Source organism: Melitaea cinxia, chromosome 22 (genome assembly GCF_905220565.1).
Source record: "Melitaea cinxia chromosome 22, ilMelCinx1.1, whole genome shotgun sequence".
Classification (NCBI taxonomy): Eukaryota; Metazoa; Arthropoda; class Insecta; order Lepidoptera; family Nymphalidae; genus Melitaea; species Melitaea cinxia.
Genome location: NC_059415.1, coordinates 10,740,001 through 10,760,588, shown reverse-complemented (window position 1 = coordinate 10,760,588; position 20,588 = coordinate 10,740,001). Strand labels below are relative to the sequence as shown.

At 34.5% G+C, this 20,588-nt stretch overlaps 1 protein-coding gene across 1 annotated transcript; it reads left to right on the top strand.

The window, feature by feature from the left end:
* Window positions 1–1,210: 1,210 nt before the first annotated feature.
* On the top strand, window positions 1,211–14,998 carry LOC123664539 (PRKCA-binding protein). Its single transcript, XM_045599072.1, has 9 exons — window positions 1,211–1,257; window positions 9,667–9,778; window positions 10,210–10,338; window positions 10,455–10,687; window positions 11,152–11,326; window positions 11,815–12,008; window positions 12,651–12,803; window positions 13,563–13,665; window positions 14,104–14,998. The coding sequence occupies exons 1-9, from the start codon at window positions 1,211–1,213 to the stop codon at window positions 14,470–14,472; spliced, it is 1,515 nt and encodes a 504-aa protein (XP_045455028.1). The 3' UTR covers window positions 14,473–14,998.
* Window positions 14,999–20,588: the final 5,590 nt, after the last annotated feature.

The following is a 20,588-nucleotide window of genomic DNA, read 5'->3' as shown; positions in this document are numbered from 1 at the left end:
TATGTAATTCATATATACAATAATATATATATTCTTCATTGTTATCATAATACTTGTCTTCATTGTAATAATATGTAATAAAATTAATATACTTGCCAAATATGTATTAATTTTCAATTTGTAGTAAAAATATCGATATATCGAAATATCGATATTTTTTATTCAGTATATATCGATACTTTTCAAAAATATCGATACGATATATATCGATATATTTTTTTCATTTGCCCATCCCTAAAATAGCACGACTGATTTCACTAATAGCTGCGATCCACAAAGCATCCGCAACGCCCGCAACGTCAATTCTATCGTTCTACCTAAGGCCCGTGGTCGTCACGAGCGATCGTTCGACGTCATAGATAACGTCACTGTACACAACCACATCAGTCAGAGTTGACTTTCATTAAAACGTAGCGGGAACTTTAAAAAAACAACTGTAAATGTCAAATTGTTAATGTTATCACTCATTCGATTCGTAAAAATACGCAAAGATAAATTCCCGGGAATCCATGTTGAATTAAGTTTTACTCCAACCCATGCAAAATATTCACTCACAACCCCCACAACTGCATGTTTTCAGTTCACCATGCCGCCATATTGCGAGCACACAGCTGACACTGATAGCGCCCAAATATGCCACACTTATAAAATTCGCCCAAAATGCCCGCGGCGTTTTTTTTTTACGTTAGTGCAACGGTAATTTCAGCGCTCATGGACGATGACGCTGTGGGCCTTAAATGCAACGCACCCAATGTCACATAGAGTAGAGAAGACACGATGGAGATTGATCGGTGCGGTTGAGATTGCAACCTCATTAGGATTTTAAAACCGTAAAAAAAAGTTCTTTTTGTTGGTTAGCCCATAACTAAAAGCAACAAAAACATTTAATATACAATGTACACGCACAACTATTGTTAGTAATTTATTTACATTTACATTATGATAGAGCTAGAACAATCACTAAATATATTTACAATTTAATTTTATTATTTTAGATATATTTACACCTACAAATAAAACCTCTTTTGACTATCCCAAAATTAAAAACAATCTTCCCGCTATTTCACTCGACTCTGATTGGTCGATCCTGCCTTACCGACACGCTTGACGCTCCCACGTAAATACGAAAAAAATCAATAATCTTAACAACAACGATGTGCAAGTGATTTTGTTAAACCTATTCGTTAATATTAGTTAAAAAATAACGAAAATGATGCAAGAATACGACGATGACTTCTTCTTCGAGGAGGACAAAATGTATGTTGTAATTATTTTAAAATGTTTTTGTTATCGCTTAATGTTATCATCGTTTCCTTTTACGATATATTTTGTTTAGTTTTGTTCTGTTTCGTGGTGCAGGAGAGTTTGTCGTCGGGTACAGTATTACAAGGACCCAACGTACAACAGCATGTTTGAGGACAAAATGTAAATATTCATGCTTTTTATTTTTTTATGTTCATTTTTATCACATTTGGGTATCATTCACATAATTATGGGTATTGTATAGAATGACTTGATATTTATTTAATTTAGTTAGAAAACAAGAGTTTTTACGTGTTGAGGTTAAATATTATGCGTGTAAATATGATTTCCCTTTAGTCTTTATTACGTACCTACATGTTTTTATAAAATAAGTAAATAAATTTATCAGAGATATTTAAAATCACAATTTCATTATTCAGTTCTTAGACGCATTTATTAAAATAGTTTGAACGGTACATAATAGCATTACTATACCATCATTAATTTAATTTAGAGTACCATATTATATTATTGATTTTTATTTTTTGTGTGCTTAATTTTTTATTTATTTCTGTTTAGTGCCAAACGTGGAAAGTTAATGTCTCTTTCGTTATCTGTTGATGACAGGTAAGCATATGTATGTGTATTGAAACATGATTGAAACAAAGGTAAATTCCAGACTTACGTTTAATGTTTATGTCATATTGATAGATAAATTGTATTGAAAACCAGGTTACTGAACAAAATATTCCCAATAGCTTGCACCTCGATACAACGGGTTCTCGAAAGAAATTTTGTCTTTTCAAGCAGCTAAATAAACTCGACTGACAACCGAATACCTAAATACCGGTAAATCTACGAGTAATTAACGGTTCCTATAAAAAATCAAATAAAACTATCCGTTCTTCTCGCTAATCTTTTATGCTTTAAAACGAATCGTTTTCGGAATATAGGAACGTGTTTCAATAACCTATCTCTGAGTTTATTTACTACATTTGTAATTAGAGATAGGATGACAGTATCCAATAGTAAAAAGTTTTCGATTCATTATTCTTTTTTACCATCTAATTCTACTATATTTATGAAATATTTTTATTCGCATATATTAATATTAAAGTTGCGGTCTATTAATAGTGGAGTAACAGGTCCTACTGGCTTATTCTACCTTTCGCTGTCGAAGTCTATTTGTAGGGGAGAGCGGGGCTGAAAGTGCCGGGGGTAAGTTGTGCCGACGCAAATATCTTGAAAATAGAAAGAGATAGATTTACGATCGTATTGCGTCGCGAAATGCCTAAAAGTCGGGCACACACGGCTGCCATTTTAATTGCGTCAGCGACGCGGACCGTGTCGCTGTGCGTGTGAGGGTCCTCCAGCGACACGTAAGTAAATATTTTCGACTTAATACTTTTTGGTCTCAAGCTAGTATTTTTCTTGCTTTTAATATGAAAGTTTTAGTAAAAGGTTTGTTATTTATCCTAGTTTGTTATACAGTGTAATTTTGATGCTTTGAGAAGAGTGATTTTTGTATATGAGACAAAATATCACACTATCACGAGCGGGGTAAAATGTGCCGTTCACGTGGGGCTGGTTTTGCCGCGGCACAACCAACCCCTAAGCAACCTTTATTGTATAAATCGACCCTCACAAAGTATAGACAACTTGCCTGTCTCTCGAAATAATCGAGAAAGGACTCCTGAATATCTTGATGAGTCAAATTATGTGGGTAGCAATGTTGAGATTGAAACTAGTCAACCATCAGGTAATCAACAAGAGATACGTCAGTGCTTTCAAGAGCCTATCCCTTGCTGCAGCTTCCAGCTTCCTCAGTCAGCTGATAACAACACAGGAAATAAAACTACAGAAAATTTCTCACCAGAGCTAATAAGACCTCTTGCCTAAAGCATCTCCTAGATTAACTGCACATAGTAAAGGACGTAAAAGAAAGACAGCTGTTCTTACGGACACTCCAGAGAAAAATGCTTTGGCCGAAGAGCAGGCTACTAAAAAGAAGAAGAAAGAAAGTGAAACTAAAAAGAAAGTTAAGGGAAAAGGCAAAGGAAAAGGCAAACAAATAAAAAAAACCGACTAAGCCCGTTAAGAGAAGAGTTTTACAAGATGACAGTTTTGATGATGAACAAGAATGGTACTGTATCATATGTTGTGATGCCTATTCTAACTCTGCCCCTGGAGAAAAATGGATTGAATGCAGAGAATGTAAGAATTGGGCCCATTTGCAATGTATTGAAGATGAAGAAAGCCAAGCATTTGTATCTTTTTTGATTCCTTAAAAACACTCAAGATACTGATAAATAAGAGACTGGAAGAACTCTGTGATTTTATAATTTAAGAGAAATCTTTATTATTTTTTGTGATAGAGTCCTTAAGGACTGATAATTTTAATAATTGATCTCAATCGTAAAAAATAAGTACAAACTATTGATTAAAATATTTTATTTTAATATGTTATTAATATATGTTACAAAAAAGTACATTTTAAGAACTGATTTATAGTAAAAAGTATAAGGAATAAATATATTATTATAAAATTGATGTATTTTAATTCTACATATATTTTCATTCATGTAAAACACCTAGAATTATCAACGGCACAACCAACCTCAGCTACGGCACAACTTACCCCAAAGCGGGGTTGGTTGTGCCTTGCCGCCGCTGTATAAAAAAATCACTTTTTCTTAAAAACTATTAAAAATATGCAAAATCTGTAGGTAAATTCGTAATCTACACTAAATTTGGCTTAGGATGAACCACTACTTTCAAACATAAAAAAAAAATAATAAAAATAAAAAAATAAAAAAGCCTTTTATTTCCTGCATTACAGTAAATATTTACAATTTAAAAAGACAGCGTGCATGCAAAATTAATTTTAAACAATGCTATAAACATAAAATAAAAAATAAAAAAGTCTTTAAAAGTGTTTTAATAAATTCTGTGAATATTCTAAATTGAATTTTGGGTGTAAATCTACAAAAGCAAGAACCCCTCTCAACGGAGGGTAAAGGCCTCCTCCAGAGATGACCAATATTCTCTATCCCCTGCTACCTGCATCCATTGATTACCAGCTATTTTTGTAATGTCGTCTGCCCAGCGTGCAATTGGTCTACCCCTTTTTCTTTGGCCCGATGGTCCCAACCATGATGTAGTCTTTTTGGTCCAGCGACTGTCAGTAAGTCTGGCTACATGTCCAGCCCATCGCCATTTCAGCTTCTGTGAGTAACTGAGAGCGTCGATGACTTTGCTTTTCTGTCTTATGGCAGTGTGGCGGATTCTTTGGATCTTCCTAATCTTCATAATGCTTCTTTCCATACTTCTTTGACTTGTTATGATCATATTTTTTATTTTCCTAGTAAATTTCCAGGTCTGACAGGCGTATGTTAGTGAGGGGAGTAGACAGTTGTTCATGACTCTACTCTTCAACCTTATGGGCAAGTCGCTTTTTAAAATTTCCTTTAGGCTCCAGAACTTCTTCCAAGTGATATTGACTCTTCGCTCTACTTCCAGTTCGTTGTTGTGTTGATTAAATGAAATTTGTTTACCCAGGTAAATGTAGGTATCAACATAGGATAGAGGCAAATTTTTTAGATATATAGGTGTTTTTTTATGGTTTGTGATTTCATTGACATTCGTTTTATTTAAGTTGATTTCTAGGCCTACTTTACAACTTTCTTCTTGTAGAGAGTTTATCATTAGCTGTAGTTGGTTTGTGCTTCCTGATATCAGAACTATATGCAAATCTTAGGTGACTCAAATAAGATCCGTTTATGTTTATGCCGATTTTCTCCCAGTTAAGTTTGCGGATGATGGACTCTAGCACCGCTATAAAGATTGTTGGTGAGATTGGGTCTCCTTGCCTTACACCTCTTTTTATTTGTATGAGTGGCCCAGTGGTCTCCAACTTCACTCTGCTAATACTATCATCATAAATGTTTTTTAGGACTTGTATATAATCCAATGCCACGTCTTGAGATATTAGAGCTTCCCAAATCGATGAGTGATGTAGAGTGTCGAAGGCTTTTTGGTAATCAATAAAGACAACATAGAGTGGTCTGTTAAACTCTTGGAATTTTTCTATTATCATCTCTAGCGAGTGTATATGGTCAACTGTGGAAAATCCTCGTCTGAAGCCCGCCTGTTCTATTGGTTGGAATTTTTCTGTGGTTTCTTTTATTTTTTTCTCTATTATGGAGGAAAAAAGTTTGTATAGTGAAGGTAGCAAACTTATCGGTCTATAATTACTAATATTCTGTGGGTCTCCTTTTTTGTAGAGCAAAACTATTTCCGACTCTGACCATTGACGTGGAGTGTTTTTACAATTCAATATCATGTTGAATAGTCGAGTTAGAGGTCCAACTAGATACATATATCCTATTTTTATAGCCTCGTTGGTGATTTTGTCGGGTCCTGGGCTTTTATCTGTTTTTAGTGCTTTAATTCCTTTGGCCACTTCGTCTTCACTAACGGTTGCTTTTATCTCATTTGTACTACTACTTGGTAAGTTATATGCTGGTAGATACTTTCAAACATAGTACTCGTTTAATCCGAATTATATAAAGATTTGTCAAAATCGGCACTTTCAGCCCTGCTCTCCCCTATCGTCATCCGTCAAATAGCGTTATCCGTAGCTTGTGAAACAGGACCCTTAGTTTACTACAGATGGATTTGTTACAGACATTTTTTTAACTCCATACAAATTGTGCCAGTGTCGGCAACTAGTTAAGAAAATAAGAAGTAGATTAATTATCGAGGCCAGCGGTAAAATGATACGTTTGGACTCGTTTTGCCGTTGACTTATTGTTAGTTGACCGTGACATCTTCTAGAGGGACTGACAAAATTTGTTACTAAACTTACTATGACTTTTGTGTTGGTCATCTATTTTCTCCGATTTATTTTTAAGGTTAATGACCAGTCCATAATGATGAACATAAATATAATAGTACTAGTACTAAATAATTGTAAGCTGTCTATATATGTATAAGCGTATATGGATAAGCCCAGAAGTTAATTCAGAAATTAATTAGTATAAATTTAATAAATGTTATGTCTAATATGTCATTTCTATTGTATCAAGCGGCCAACTTTAAGCAAAAACAATACAAGTTCCTCCAAACTTATGTAAACAACTATAATGCTATTTCAACTGTGAAATTTCGTAATGAGACATAAATAACAATTGCAGAAGCTTATTTAGACTCAGATCATACGAAAATTCTCTCAACACGCCTAGCGTGTCATCGGAATTGTGATAGGGGTTGACCTGAACACGTTACGTGTATCAGTGGCAGTAAATTACGTTATGTATCTAAAACACTTGCTCCTCTAATAAACTAAATTATTACGAATTAACCATTAGGGACTAGACAAAATGATTTAAAGCAGATTTTGATAATCTATCGCTGTGTGTAATGTGTATCTTTATAATAACAGGATATAATTATACGAACCTTGGTCACGGATATAATTTAATCCTAATAACATAATCACATGTTGTTCCACATCACAGCGAACCTTTAAAAACTTTCTGTTTGGACTAATTCGAAAATCTTTTTAGTTAGACTGCTTACCCAAAACTGGACTGGACTTAACTTCTTAAGAAATTTTGCCATGGTATTTTTAAATATATTTATCTCTTTTCCGCAAGAGTCGTTGCACCGTATAATGTCACTCTCACGGCAGTTTTCAGCAGGGTTACTCTTTCACACGATTACAATTCCCATATCTTTTTCATCGGTAATCTCCACAACCTTTAAGTCAACATATCCGACCTTCTTGCCATCTTCCTTTGACCTAATATTGAATGACAAAAATTTGAATAAAAACGCCATGAGTACTGCTCAGTAAGCTAAAAACTTTTTTTTTTACTAAAACGGTTTTTCTTGTTACGTCGCGTTCAGTTCTTTAATGACAATGGAAGAGAATAAAGCAACGGAGCCTGAAGAGAAATCAGAGGAGTAAGTACCAATTTCATTAAAACAAAAATTATTACACGTGTTTGATATAAAACAACCTTCCAGAAGATCACAGATAAATAATACTGCTTACAAACAATGTTGTGTTCCTGTGATGAGTAAGGAAACCATAACTCTTGGGGGGTTTGGGGTTAGGGTCGGCAACACGCTTGCGATGCTTCTGGTTGCAGGCGTCTATAAACTACGGTAATCGCTTATCATCAGGTGAGCTGTACGCTTGTTTGCCGACCTAGTTATACAAAAACAAATTAATTATCATTCGAACATGACATAAATTCATCTTACTTATCTAATATATAAAACCTTCATTATCTAATTATATTATGGTCAACTTTTATTTTTAATACTAAAATATTGTAATTTTTATTTTATTTTAGTCAAATACTCATACAGGACCAAGAAAACGCCGATTGCATTTTCAATGATATGCGTCAAGAGAGATTCATGATACAGCATCAAAATTTAATGTGAGTTTGTTCTGGAGGGTGTGACCTGTGATGAGCTTGTCGAAGCTAAAATATGCTAGTTGCTATTTCTAGGGATAATATCAAAGACGCTATGATTTTTATAAATGTATTATCAGCTAGTATTTAATTTGACTAGTGATATAATTTGTATAATAATACATATAAATAAACATTTAAAATGTTTGTTTTTTTTTCAACTATCTATAAACACTTGGATCTAAAATATTTGCAGTATTTCATCTAAAGCTAACACGCCATGTTGTGTAGGAGCAATACAGTAAATTCCCTACCAAAGTAACTGCTAATATCTGGTAGTAATAAATTTAATAATTAAGTAGTTTAATTCTTTTATACCAAGTAATAAAATATTTTTGACAACCGCTCTGGTGTAATGGTGTTTGTTCCGTATCGGTGGCGCCTAATCATCGACGATCGCGGGTTCGATTCCCGCTCGGAGTGGATATTTGTGTTTATACAAATATTTATTTCCAGTCTGGTTGTTAGTGCTTGTGGGTCTCCCCACCGTGCCTCGGAGAGCACGTTAAGCTGTCGGTCCCGGTTGTTATTATGTACCTACACTTGATAGCGATCGGTACTCATCCTAAGGAGTATATCCGCCAACTCATATTGGAGCAGCGTGGTGGATTAAGCTCTGATTCTTCTCATACATGGGGAAAAAGGGCTTTGCCCAGCAGTAAGATATCACAGGCTGAAGTGAATAAAATATTTTATACCTAGACAAGAGATATGCAACCCTTTCCCTTACAATAGTGGTAAATATGGTAACGCTACATGGTATAAGCTATCCTATGTAGTCGTATTTATTCACATAATGTAAAGCGATAGTTGTAATAAGGTTTTCGCTTCGCTTCGAATTGTTTCGCGTCGCATCGCTTCGCATCAGTACCAAAGGGATATTTATACGACCAAATTTTGAAATAGTTTTTGTGTTAAGTTGATTAAAGTTCAAAACGATTCGTACCGTTAAATTTTAAATGTATCATCTTCGTAAAGGAACCGCTCGTTAAAAATGCGAAATGTTTTTCAATACAGGAATTGGGCTTTAAGTCATTTACTAACTTTCACGAAAACATTGCTTAAAATGACTGCACCATTCAATAAACGGCTATTTTGATGTACATAGAATTATTTGAATTAAACCGAAATAGTTCCCAAATAAGCGTAAGTATTTTGACAAACTATGTAACATATATTTTATACAGATGTTTACATAAACTTTTCTTATATCCACGATTTTATTTTTGTGTTACCCACACATTAGGAATTCTAAACATTTTTTGAATATCATATCATAAAAAATAATCATCATATCAAAAAATTTCGCTCTGGCGGGTACATCGTTCCATGGCTTGGTTGGCTAGAGCGTCGACACGGTCAGTCGGAGACGCGGTTCGAACCCCGCTGGAGCGGTCAATTTTTGATATGATATTCAAAAAATGTTTAGAATTCCTAATGTGTGGGTAACACAAAAATAAAATCGTACATATTAAAAATAGCATGGTGTCGTCTCCTGTCAAAGATTTTCATTGTAATATGAAACTTTGAATAGTTACGGGTCTCTGTAAAGAACTCACTATAGACGGCGCCACGGTTCGCTTAAACCGAAAATAAAAATCATCATATCAAAAATTTCGCTCTAGCGAGTACATCGTTCCATAGCTTAATTGGCTAGAGCGCCGACACGGTCAGTCGGAGACGCGGGTTCGAACCCCACTGGAGCGGTCAATTTTTGATATGATATTCAAAAAATGTTTTTCTTATATCCGTTTGAATGTTTTCACTGATAATATTGTTAAGATACACTCAATCCTGTACCATTGTATCCGCGACTTAAATATGATTTTAGCACTAAATTATCGAAAATCGTGTAAAGTCCAAAGTCCAAAGTTGTCCAAATCATGGGTCAATCCATTTATGAGTCGAGTCTAAAATTATACATTTCTATTTCCAGGGGTATGACGGTGACGTCGGGTAGTGTGGTGCTGAATAAAGATGAGAAGAATCTGATTGGTATCAGTATAGGTGGAGGATCACCGATATGTCCATGTTTGTACATCGTGCAGGTAAAGAATGATCACGATAATAATTGTGAGAAATTGACATTTATGAAATATTGTATAACCTTGACCTTAAATTAAAACAGCTTAGTACCATTTTGGGTCTCTTTTTCTCATGTAACTGGAAATTATCAATAATATGAGCTCTACACTGACTTCCTAATTTTGTATCAAAATGTTAATTTTGTGCAAACCTAAGGTTACAAGTTGGTCTCCTTCCTAAATATTGCCTGTTTATTTATGACAGCAGTGATAAACTCTCACGAAACAAATTCTTAACTATTTCCTAATTTTGTCTCTTCTAGTTGGATCAATCAATTCTTAAGCCTTCAAGTATTTCAATCAGCTTTCTAACTTACTTATGGCTCATCTAAAGGTTTTGTTTATGTATACTCAGGGCACATAAAATTGTACAACATCCAAAACATTGTTTGTAGATATTCGACAATACTCCCGCAGCTAAAGATGGTACACTGCAGAGTGGAGATGAGTTAGTCGGAGTTAATGGACAGAGTGTTAAAGGAAAGACTAAAGTCGAGGTGGCTAAAATGATACAAGCGACAAAGGTGAATAGATTAAAAACACATAAACACACGCATGCACACCCACACACACACACACACACACACACACACACACACATACACACACCCTCGCTCTTATTACTATTTTTATGTTCCAGGACACGGTAACAATAAACTATAACAAACTCCACGCAGATCCAAAGCAAGGAAAATCTCTAGATATAATAATGAAGAAAATGAAACATAGGCTAGTTGAGAACATGTCCACTGGTACGGCAGATGCTTTAGGGCTCTCCAGAGCAATACTATGTAATGATACTCTAGTTGCCAAACTCAATGAAATGAGAGATACGGAAACGACTTATAAAAAATTAGTGGAACACGCGAAAAGGTAATTAGGGAAAAGCGTTTATTTGGAGCAGTAGAGTAATTATTTGGAGTTATTAGTAGATTAAAGCAACTGGGTAGTGCCTATCTATACAAATAAATAAAATTGGAGTGTATGTTTGTAATATTAAAATAACCGCATTTTACTAAATTCATATGGATGTACATACGGTACATATACAAAAACATTTTTTTTTACAATTGTTGTCTGTCTGTGTGTTTGTCTGTTTGTTCCGGCTAATCTCTGAAACGGCCGGGCCGATTTTGACGGGACTTTCACTGACAGATAGCTGATATAATAAGGAGTAACTTAGGTATATTTTTTTATTCCACGCGGACGAAGTCGCAGGCACAGCTAGTCACAATATAAATATAGAAAATATCAGTTGTTGGTCTGGAGCAAAATAAAAACTTATTCTGAGATAGAAAAGATTAGATGTTGAATAATTTTTGTATCGAACATTCCAGAATGCTCAAATCCTATTTCGACGTCCTTCAAACTTATAAGTCATTGGGCGATGTATTCGCCTCTATCGGTGTGAGAGAACCCCAAGCGAGAGCATCTGAGGCGTTCACTAAATTTGGATCGTATCATCGATTGCTTGAAAGGGATGGTATTAAAATGCTGAAAACTTTGAAACCGGTAAATGTAATCTAGAATTTAGTTATGTAGATAAGATAATTATTGAGGTTGCTGAGGGTAAATAGCTTATTCAGAGCTCTCTTATCCCGATACCATATAAATTATTTATGTACCGCCGAATTTCCAGATTTTTGACCATATTAAGAAATTAATTCATTTTAATTAAACAAAAATTTATCTGTAAAATAATTTATGCATTTGCAAAAAATATTTCATTTGTATTGCGACATTGTACAGTGCTCGAGTATAACAGAGATTCTTCAGATAGAGAAAAGAGTTTTTTTCTACTAGAGGAATTGACTTAATTCCTGGAGTCACTTAAAGGCAGTCAGATATAGACAATCTGTAAGATTTATGTCATAATGGTCGTCGTTGTGGACTTTCGAACCCAATATGATAATTGGTCCTACTGGAGCCGTCATAAAATATCGTATATAGTTAAATAAAACTACCCTCATAACAAAACGATCTTTAAAATTTCTTCCCAGATCTTAGCAGACATGGGAACGTACCTACACAAAGCGATCCCCGACACAAAATTAACAATCCGCAAGTACGCCGACACGAAGTTCGAGTACCTGTCGTACTGCCTCAAAGTGAAAGAGATGGATGACGAGGAGTTCGGCTACAACGCGATACAGGAACCGCTCTACCGCGTCGAGACCGGCAACTACGAGTACAGGTAGAGTTCTCTACAGTCTCATCGTATGGGAATGAAGGAGACTGAACTAGTGTGCTGTGTGGCTACGGCACTAAAGAATTTAGCCACCCCCTCTCTTCCCGTGGGTGTCGTAAGAGGCGACTAAGGGATAACACAGTTCCACAACCACCTTGGAACTTGAAAAGCCGACCGATGGCGGGATAACCATCCAACTGCTGGCTTTGAAATACACAGGCCGAAGACGGGCAGCAGCGTCTTCGGTGCGACAAAGCCAGTACTGCGGTCACCAACCCGCCTGCCCAGCGTGGTGACTATGGGCGGCACACATGAGTTCACGTTATTTTTGGCGTCAACTTGTGGAGGCCTATGTCCAGCAGTGGACTGTATAGGCTGTAATGATGAACTAGTGTCCGCGTAATAAAGTATAAGATTCATTGCGAGCTGATAGTTTTGATACCATGTGTAATGAATGTGGCATTGCATGTAATGCTGCTGTTATGCTACACTTGGCTTAGATAAATTTAGCGATAATATTTTATTCGGGAATCGAACTGGCTTCCGCCAGTATCATAGCGAATGCTCTATTTTTATTATTTTGCCCATAATTGTCAGTTGATAATCGATTAAGTCTACCGCTAATCCAATAAATTATTTTAATTGAAGATTGATTCTCCGTTGCCGTCAAGAAGCAAGGAATAGGTTCGCTAGACTGAGGTCAGACGTTCTGGTCAAGCTGGAGCTCTTGGATAACAAGAAAACCCAGGACGTCGCCTACCAGCTGAGGAGGTTTATACAGGGGTTGGCTGTTTACCTCAAGTATGTAACAATATACATTTAGAATTTTCTTATTACCTTCTCTTCTTCAGGATTAATGGGTTTCAAATGGAACGGAGGAGGTTCTCAATTCGTTTATATATTTTTTATGCATGTGACCCCAGAACTTTTGACTGGGTAGACTGATTTTGATTAAAAAAAATTGTTCAAAAAGTGGTGCGTGTCATGTGGTTCTTTTTAAAATTTAATTTAGATCCAACGAGTACTTTTTGAGTTATGTTAATAATGCGTATTTATGCGTATGTAATTATACTTCATACCTTTTTACTGATTGAACCGATATGATTCTTGTTTTCATCTAAAAAAGCTGATACTTGTCTTGTACCCCCATTTAAATTGTAATCCAGATCTGACTATCTGACGACTAATTTTTGAGTAATCTTTAATAACACGAATATACGTGACTATTGTTTCGTCTACCTACGTTGTATTACTTGTCGATGTACTTGATTGAAGTTGTTTTTTTTTTCGTTTGCGAGCAAATATGTACAATTTTATTATATTACAAAAAGTGACAAACAAGCGTACAGCCGCCAGATGGTAAGCACCGTAACTTATAAACGCCTGCAACACCAGGAGCAAGTACGTTGCCGATTTTTACCCCCCACCCCTCCCATAAGCTCTGACTGCCTCACTCGCCGGAGGACCCAATAGTACTTAAGAGCGGTCTTATTTAGCTGTATGTTATATTATGAAATGTATGTTTATGATAATCCGAATTACAATTTTTCCAAATTCCAGTGAAACAGTAGAGCATCTGAAGGAGAACGCGACGTTGTTCCCGGTCGAGGTGGATCTATCGCAGAACGCCTTCCAGTACAAGTCTACAGCACAGATTATACAAGTAACTATACAAGTACTATGTAACATAAAACACTTCTAGTTTTTCTTGTTTTATTATTTTTATTATTTACAACTTTTGTCGAAGAGGTTTTTTTATGACTCATGCGCTATATGCTTTATTTTTTAAGTATGTTATGTGCCCGTAAAATTTACATATTGCACGTATTTAACATACCTTCGCGTTACTTCATATATAACTACACTAGCTGACCCGGCGAACTTCGTATCGCCTAACAGTCGATTCTTTAATTTTATTAATTTTTTTTTTAGAATTTTTCTCTCCGTAAGTACCATCCTCGTACTTCAAGGAATATTTTAAAAAAAGAATTAGCGAAATCGGTCCAACCGTTCTCGAGTTTTGCGCTTAGCAACACATTCAGCGACTCATTTTTATATTATAGATACTATTCAATCAATCAATTAATAATTCCTATCTCAGGACAGTCAAGATGACGGTGACGAAATTGAATTCGCGAAAGAAATACGAGAATATCACGACGTGTCAGATGAAGACACTAAAGACGTTAAACCGACGAATCGAAGACAAGATCAAGACAAAGATAACACTGACTCGTCGGAACAACTGTTACCCGATTTGACAGTTCTTGACACTGACAATATCAACTTTGACAGTGACAGCGCTGTCAAAACTGATAGTGACAACTTGACATTGTTGACAGAATTAGGCCTAGTTGACACCAAGGAGGATTTTGGTGATTTTCAAAATGGATTAGGAGAATTTCAGAATAAACAGGAAACGGAAGACGTTTTTGATAAATTGTTAAATGATTTGAGTATTGGTCAGTAATTGTACATTGATTGTCTTATTATTATTATTTTTTTCGTTCTTGTATTACTTAAACATGTTATAATTCTGTATTTAGTAAATGTTTTTCTAATGTAAGTATTATAGGATTTGAGAATATCCTCCTGATAATTTATTAGAAACTAAATCCATTCGGATTTTATGTTATGTCAAAATATAAGAAGATATATCTTTGTTTACATTGCTTTAACTTTAATTAATTTCAAATTATGACACAGCTAGGCAAAAAGATTTAGCAAAATATTTTGATTTAAGAATATTTTTATAAAAAATGAAGTAATTTGTAAATGACTTTTTATATAAGCGACACGTCATATACGGACTCTTTTTAATTTCCATATATTTTGACTTGTAAAACTGTATTTACTTTTGAATTTTTCAATTTCAAATATTTTAAACTGAATATTCGGTTTATAATTGTTTATAAATTCCGCATAACATGTGATGTTGTGTCTAGTCGTGCGTGTAAAAGAAAATATTTATAATAAAAGTATTATACACTGTTTTATAAAGGCTTTTATTTACACTGTCATTTATTAAATATAAAATATGTTTTGTACTAATGAAATCTATTCCGATTTCTTAACACTAGAACTTATCAAAGATGACGCGTACGCAGTGGCGTGGCGTAGGGGGTGCTGGGGGGGGTCCATGGCCCTGGGTGGCACACGTAAGGCGTACAACAAAATAACCACGATACCACTATATATAACCACTTGGAAACAAGTACCTACAAAAAAAATCTAAATCGCGTCCGCAATGTAACACACATAAAAATACAGTACAATTGACAACCTTCACTTTTTTGAGTTGGTTAATGGGCGTAGTCAAAATTGTGTTTACAATAAGTAGGTTACATTAATTTGATTAAAAAAATGAATGAATTGGTATGGGCGGTAAATTTTCGGTGGGCCCCGGGCAGTAAAATACCAGTCTACGCCACTGCACACACGCTTGAAAATATAAAAAAAAATACAAAAGCAGAAATTAATTTACAAAGGCATGTACACCTAATTCACAATATTTGCTATCTCGCTTACCCACAGTTTAGACATGTATATTATTTTCATTTCTTTCTAGTGTCAGAAAAAATTAGTATTTGCAAAGTTTTTAATCTTTAAAAAGTCTCAATTCTATTAATTCCAGTATATTGGTTTTATATTGCGTTTATTTAGAAGACACTTATGATAAGCAAGTGCCTATCAAAAACTGGAATTTAGTTTTCATAATTTTAAAAATACCTATAACTTAATGATTAAGATCACATTTACAATATTTTAAAAGAACATTTTAAGCGACTTACATAACTCTATACATTAATAAAATTTAATATACTATTTTGGACATAAAGCTTTGGAAAAAGCTATTTAAATTTTTTCATTACATTTCAAAACAAAGTTACGAATAAGTTGCATGGCTGTATGTGTTATTAATTCTATAGAATAATTATTTTAAGACTTATTGACATTGAAGACGTTTAATAAAAAATCTTTAGAGTAAAATAGAAGTCAAGGACAGATAACTAACTCATTTTAGTATACAAGTAATGTAGCTTTTCTGAACATGAGTTCCTGTACTGTTTTTACTCTAGTTTCAGGTACAAGCCTTTCAATGAACGCGTGCTCTGTTTATAGGTATCTTGTAAGCACACCAAATGCTTTTTACACAAAATTATTACACCTATTGCAATAATTGATCAGTGAACGATCATTGTGCAGTACTAGTGGGTCTCCCCACCGGACCTCGGAGAGCACGTTAAGCCGTCGGTCCCTCTTGTTATCATGTACACCTGATAGTGATCTTTACTCATAGTAGGGAATATATCCGCCAACCAGCAGCATGGTGGATTAAGCTCTGATCCTTCTCCTACATGGGGAAAGAGGCCTATGCCCAGTAGTGGGATATTACAGGCTGAAGCGAACGATCATTAAAATCACAATGGTTTGTTTTGTCAATATAAAATAAGCAGAATTATACTAATACTGGTACATAATATCATTAAAGTTTTTCAAAGGCACAAATTTAAAGATGTTCAAAATGTTCAACATGATGATAATGCAATGGGGCTGGCTTGTGATGCTCAACGTGATGGTGATGTGGTTCAAAATAATGTTTCAATCTCTCGATTTGGTGTTCGTCAATAATCAAAGGCGTTTTCTTTGAATAGTGTTCATGCACGTAGTGCTTATGACCGTACGGTAGGAAATGTAAAGCGTCGAATTGATGAAGTTTCTTTAAGTCGATCTCATGTTTCAACTTGTGCAATTTGGTGACAGCCTTATCTTTTAATAACTTCAGGCCTGCGTGGACTTTTTCTGTTATTTTGTCTAATGTTAAGGTCGCTGTCGCCAGTTGTACGGCAATGAGAAGCGTTATCTGAAAGAAATCGTTTGAGTATTATTGTTGTGGATCAACAATTGTAATAAAATTTGGTTATTTTTGTTTTACCACAAGTCACTTACGTGCACTATTTTTGGTAGACTATAATTTTGATATCAGTACAGTTGAACTCGAACAAAGATTTATTTTTTAACGCGATGCTAATTTTATGGAATTTTCTCCTAAAGAAAGTGTATTTTTAGAACTTCTTGGAGTAAGCTGGTAAATGCGTGACGAGAGCGTTACGAAAAGTGTGAGGCGAGGCGAACGGAAGTTGAGAGGGAGATATAAGTTAGTGAATATCTTCGCTAGAGAGAGACTTCGAAAGAGATACGTTACTTATGTTATTGTACGGGGCAACTAAAAAAGTTGTATATCATTCGTGTGGTCTAAAGCACACTCATTTTTTTAAGAAACATAACTTTTTTTTTAAATACCACAGTAATAAATAATTCTAAAAGAGTAAACCCTTACTTGAATAAGAGATGACACGCACGTTTTTAACGCTTACAACTTTTTATAATTCAATTTCAAATAATTTGTGTGGTTTTATTTTTCACTTATGTAACTAGTCAAATGTAGTTACTATTATTTTCTACCGATTTAAAAATCAAACACTCCATAGACAAAACTTTTGTCACTAATTTTTACCACTATTTTCAATTGCATTCATCTAGCGCTTGTACTATAATAATGATATTAGTCTTCTTAGTAACAATTGTAACTAATTAATTACATTATTGTCCCGTTAAATAATGAAAGTACTTACAAAAACATAAGCCTTCATTGTGTGTGATACTCAAAACAATATAGTATTGACTGGACGAATAAAATTATAGGCGTCTAATATAAAGTAGGATCGCCGTATGTTAATAATTATTTCGCGGTGTTATTCTTGTGATATCGTATTTATATCGCAATGTTATTAATTTATAACACAATATAACACACATACAATATAAAAGGAGTCAGTTAAATTTTTGTATAATACATTCACATCTTTTGCTGTATTATGTTTTATGTATACGCAAATTTCACTAATTATAATGAAACAGCTTTTTCGCCTTTTATCGCGGCTTATTATCGACCATGATTATAGATTAGTTTATATTTAAACTCATATTTTTCGTAGCATCTCGTTATGAGATTTTTTCCATAGGGTTGTCCATTAGTTGATAGATTTTGTTGAACGCACGATTTCTAAACCAAAAAAAAAACAAATTACAGACTTCCTGCAACCTTGATGCCTGTCTAGAAATTTGTGTCGTGATAATTAATTGTACAAAACTTAATATTTTAAGTGTATATTGCGAAAATGTCAATTTACTTTTCAAAAAAAAAAAAAATACACGTGATTTTTGAGTATGTGGTTTTAGTCTAAATTCCTCAAAGTAGGTAAGCTAAGTTATAAGATGCCAATTTATTGTAATTATAAATGTTTTTAATTTATTTCTACGTACTAAACATGAAATTATTCTGACAACCATTCGATCACATTCATATGAACGTAGCCAAGATTTGTTGAAATAATGACGATAACCTAATAAATTAAAAAAATCCATCATGTATACAAACAGCAGTTCTATATAATTTTACTTATACAAATATATTATTAACTTCGCCCTAAAGATAACAATCTTCCAGAATACGCCCGCAAGGGAAAGTCAACTTTGTATCGAAATTCAACTCGCGAGGTTAGAGCTCTTCCGCGCATCCCAATCATTATAAACATGAAAATCAAATTCGTACGCCGTTGATAGGTAACCTATACCAACAATACGTTCAAATATAACCACTATACTCATTGAACTAATGATTATTTTCGTTTGATACAAATTAGTAATGTTAGTCGATGTTAAATAATTTACGTAATTATATAACAATTATACAATAAGGATGCGGTTGTTTTGCAATCGATTTGGGCTAGATAGTAGTAAATACAGTAGTAAGTCAATTTTCGCTCTAATAGCTGTTAATATATTATGTAGTAAAAATTTACTATAGATAATATGTATTTGACCGTGACTTCAATTTTATAATTATACTAGCTGACCCCGCAAACGTTGTTTTGCCATATATTTTATTAACCCCCTTAATCCCACCCCCCTTTTAACTTAGTGGTATGAAAAATAGATGTTGTTCGATTCTCAGACCTACCCAATATGCACACAAAATTTCATGAGAATCGGTCAAGCCGTTTCGGAGGAGTTTAACTACAAACACCGCGACACGAGAATCTATAAATATATATAAAAGCGAAAGGTCACTCACTCATCACGAAATCTCCGAAACTATTACACCTACAAACTTGAAATTTGGCAGGTAGGTTCCTTATAAGATGTAGGCATCCGCTAAGAACGGATTTTACGAAACTCGACCCCTAAGGGTGTAAAACGGGGGTTGGAAGTTTGTATGAAAGTCCTATGTTTTTAAAGTAAGAGACTTGAAATTTAAAATGTAAGCTCTATAGATGGTGAAAAGGTGTCCAAATAATGTATCTTTAAAAATTAACTCCCTTTTGGGGTTAAAACGGGGGATGGTAGGCTGTCTCACTCATCACGAAATCTCCAAAACTGTAATAGCTACAAACTTGAAATTTGGCAGGAAGGCTCCTTATAGAGCGTAGACATCCGCTAAGAATGGATTTTACAAAATTCGACCCTTAAAGGGGTTAAACGGGGGTTGAAAGTTTGTGTGAAAGTCCCATGTTTTTGAAGTAAGAGACTTGAAATTTAAAATGTATGCCTTATAAATGATGAGAAGGTGTCCAAATAATGTGTCTTTGGAAATTAACTCCCTTTTGGGGTTAAAACGGGGGATGATAGGTTTACTCACTCACCACGAAATCTCCGAAACTATAACACCTACAAACTTGAAATTTGGCAGATAGGCTCCTTTAAGGGCGTAAACATTCGCTAAGAATGGGTTTTACGAAATTCGACCCCTAAGGGGATAAAAAGGGGGTCGGAAGTTTGTATGAAAGTCCTATGTTTTTGAAGTATGAGACTTGAAATTTAAAATGTATGCTTTTCAGATAGTGAGAAGGTGTCTAAATAATGTATCTTTAGAAATCAACTCCTTTTTGGGGTTAAAACGGGGAATGGTAGGTTGACTCCCTCATTACGAAATCTCCGAAACTAAAACAGCTAAAAACTTGAAATTTGGCAAGTAGGTTCCTTATGGGGCGTAAACATCCGCTAAGAACTGATTTTACGAAAACCGACTCCTAAGGGGATAAAACGGGGGTCGGAAGTTTGTATGAAAGTCTTATGTTTTTGAAGTAAGAGACTTGAAATTTAACATATATGCTCTATAGATGGTGAGGAGGTGTCCAAATAATGCATCGTAATCTATATATATAAAACAGAAAGGCCACTGACTCACTCATCACGAGAACTCAAAAACCGCTGGATGGTCTATCCATCCAGGTTGGACAAAGATAAAGTTTGGCAGGGATGTAGATTATAGTTAGCTGACGTCCGCTAAGAACGGATTTTACGATACTTCATCGCTAAGGGGGTTTAATTGGGGTTGATAGTTTGTAGGAAACATATATAGCCTGAAAATAAAACCAAAAATGTGGTGTGAAGAGAGGTTTTATAAAAATAACTATTAAATTATACTAAATTGTGCCTTTTAAAAAGTTACTCAGTTTGATAAGCATTTCAAGTGACTGAAATAAAAAATTATTTGCGTTAAACATCTTAATAGTAATACAT

What these genes read in the sequence shown, in the direction of transcription:
- LOC123664539 (XM_045599072.1), top strand. Translation starts at nt 1,211, where the DNA reads ATGATGCAAGAATACGACGATGACTTCTTCTTCGAGGAGGACAAAAT. An exon ending in TTCTTCGAGGAGGACAAAAT is followed by an intron (nt 1,258 to 9,666) that starts GTATGTTGTAAT and finishes TTCTATTTCCAG; the next exon opens with GGGTATGACGGTGACGTCGG. An exon ending in GGGTTGGCTGTTTACCTCAA is followed by an intron (nt 12,804 to 13,562) that starts GTATGTAACAAT and finishes TCCAAATTCCAG; the next exon opens with TGAAACAGTAGAGCATCTGA.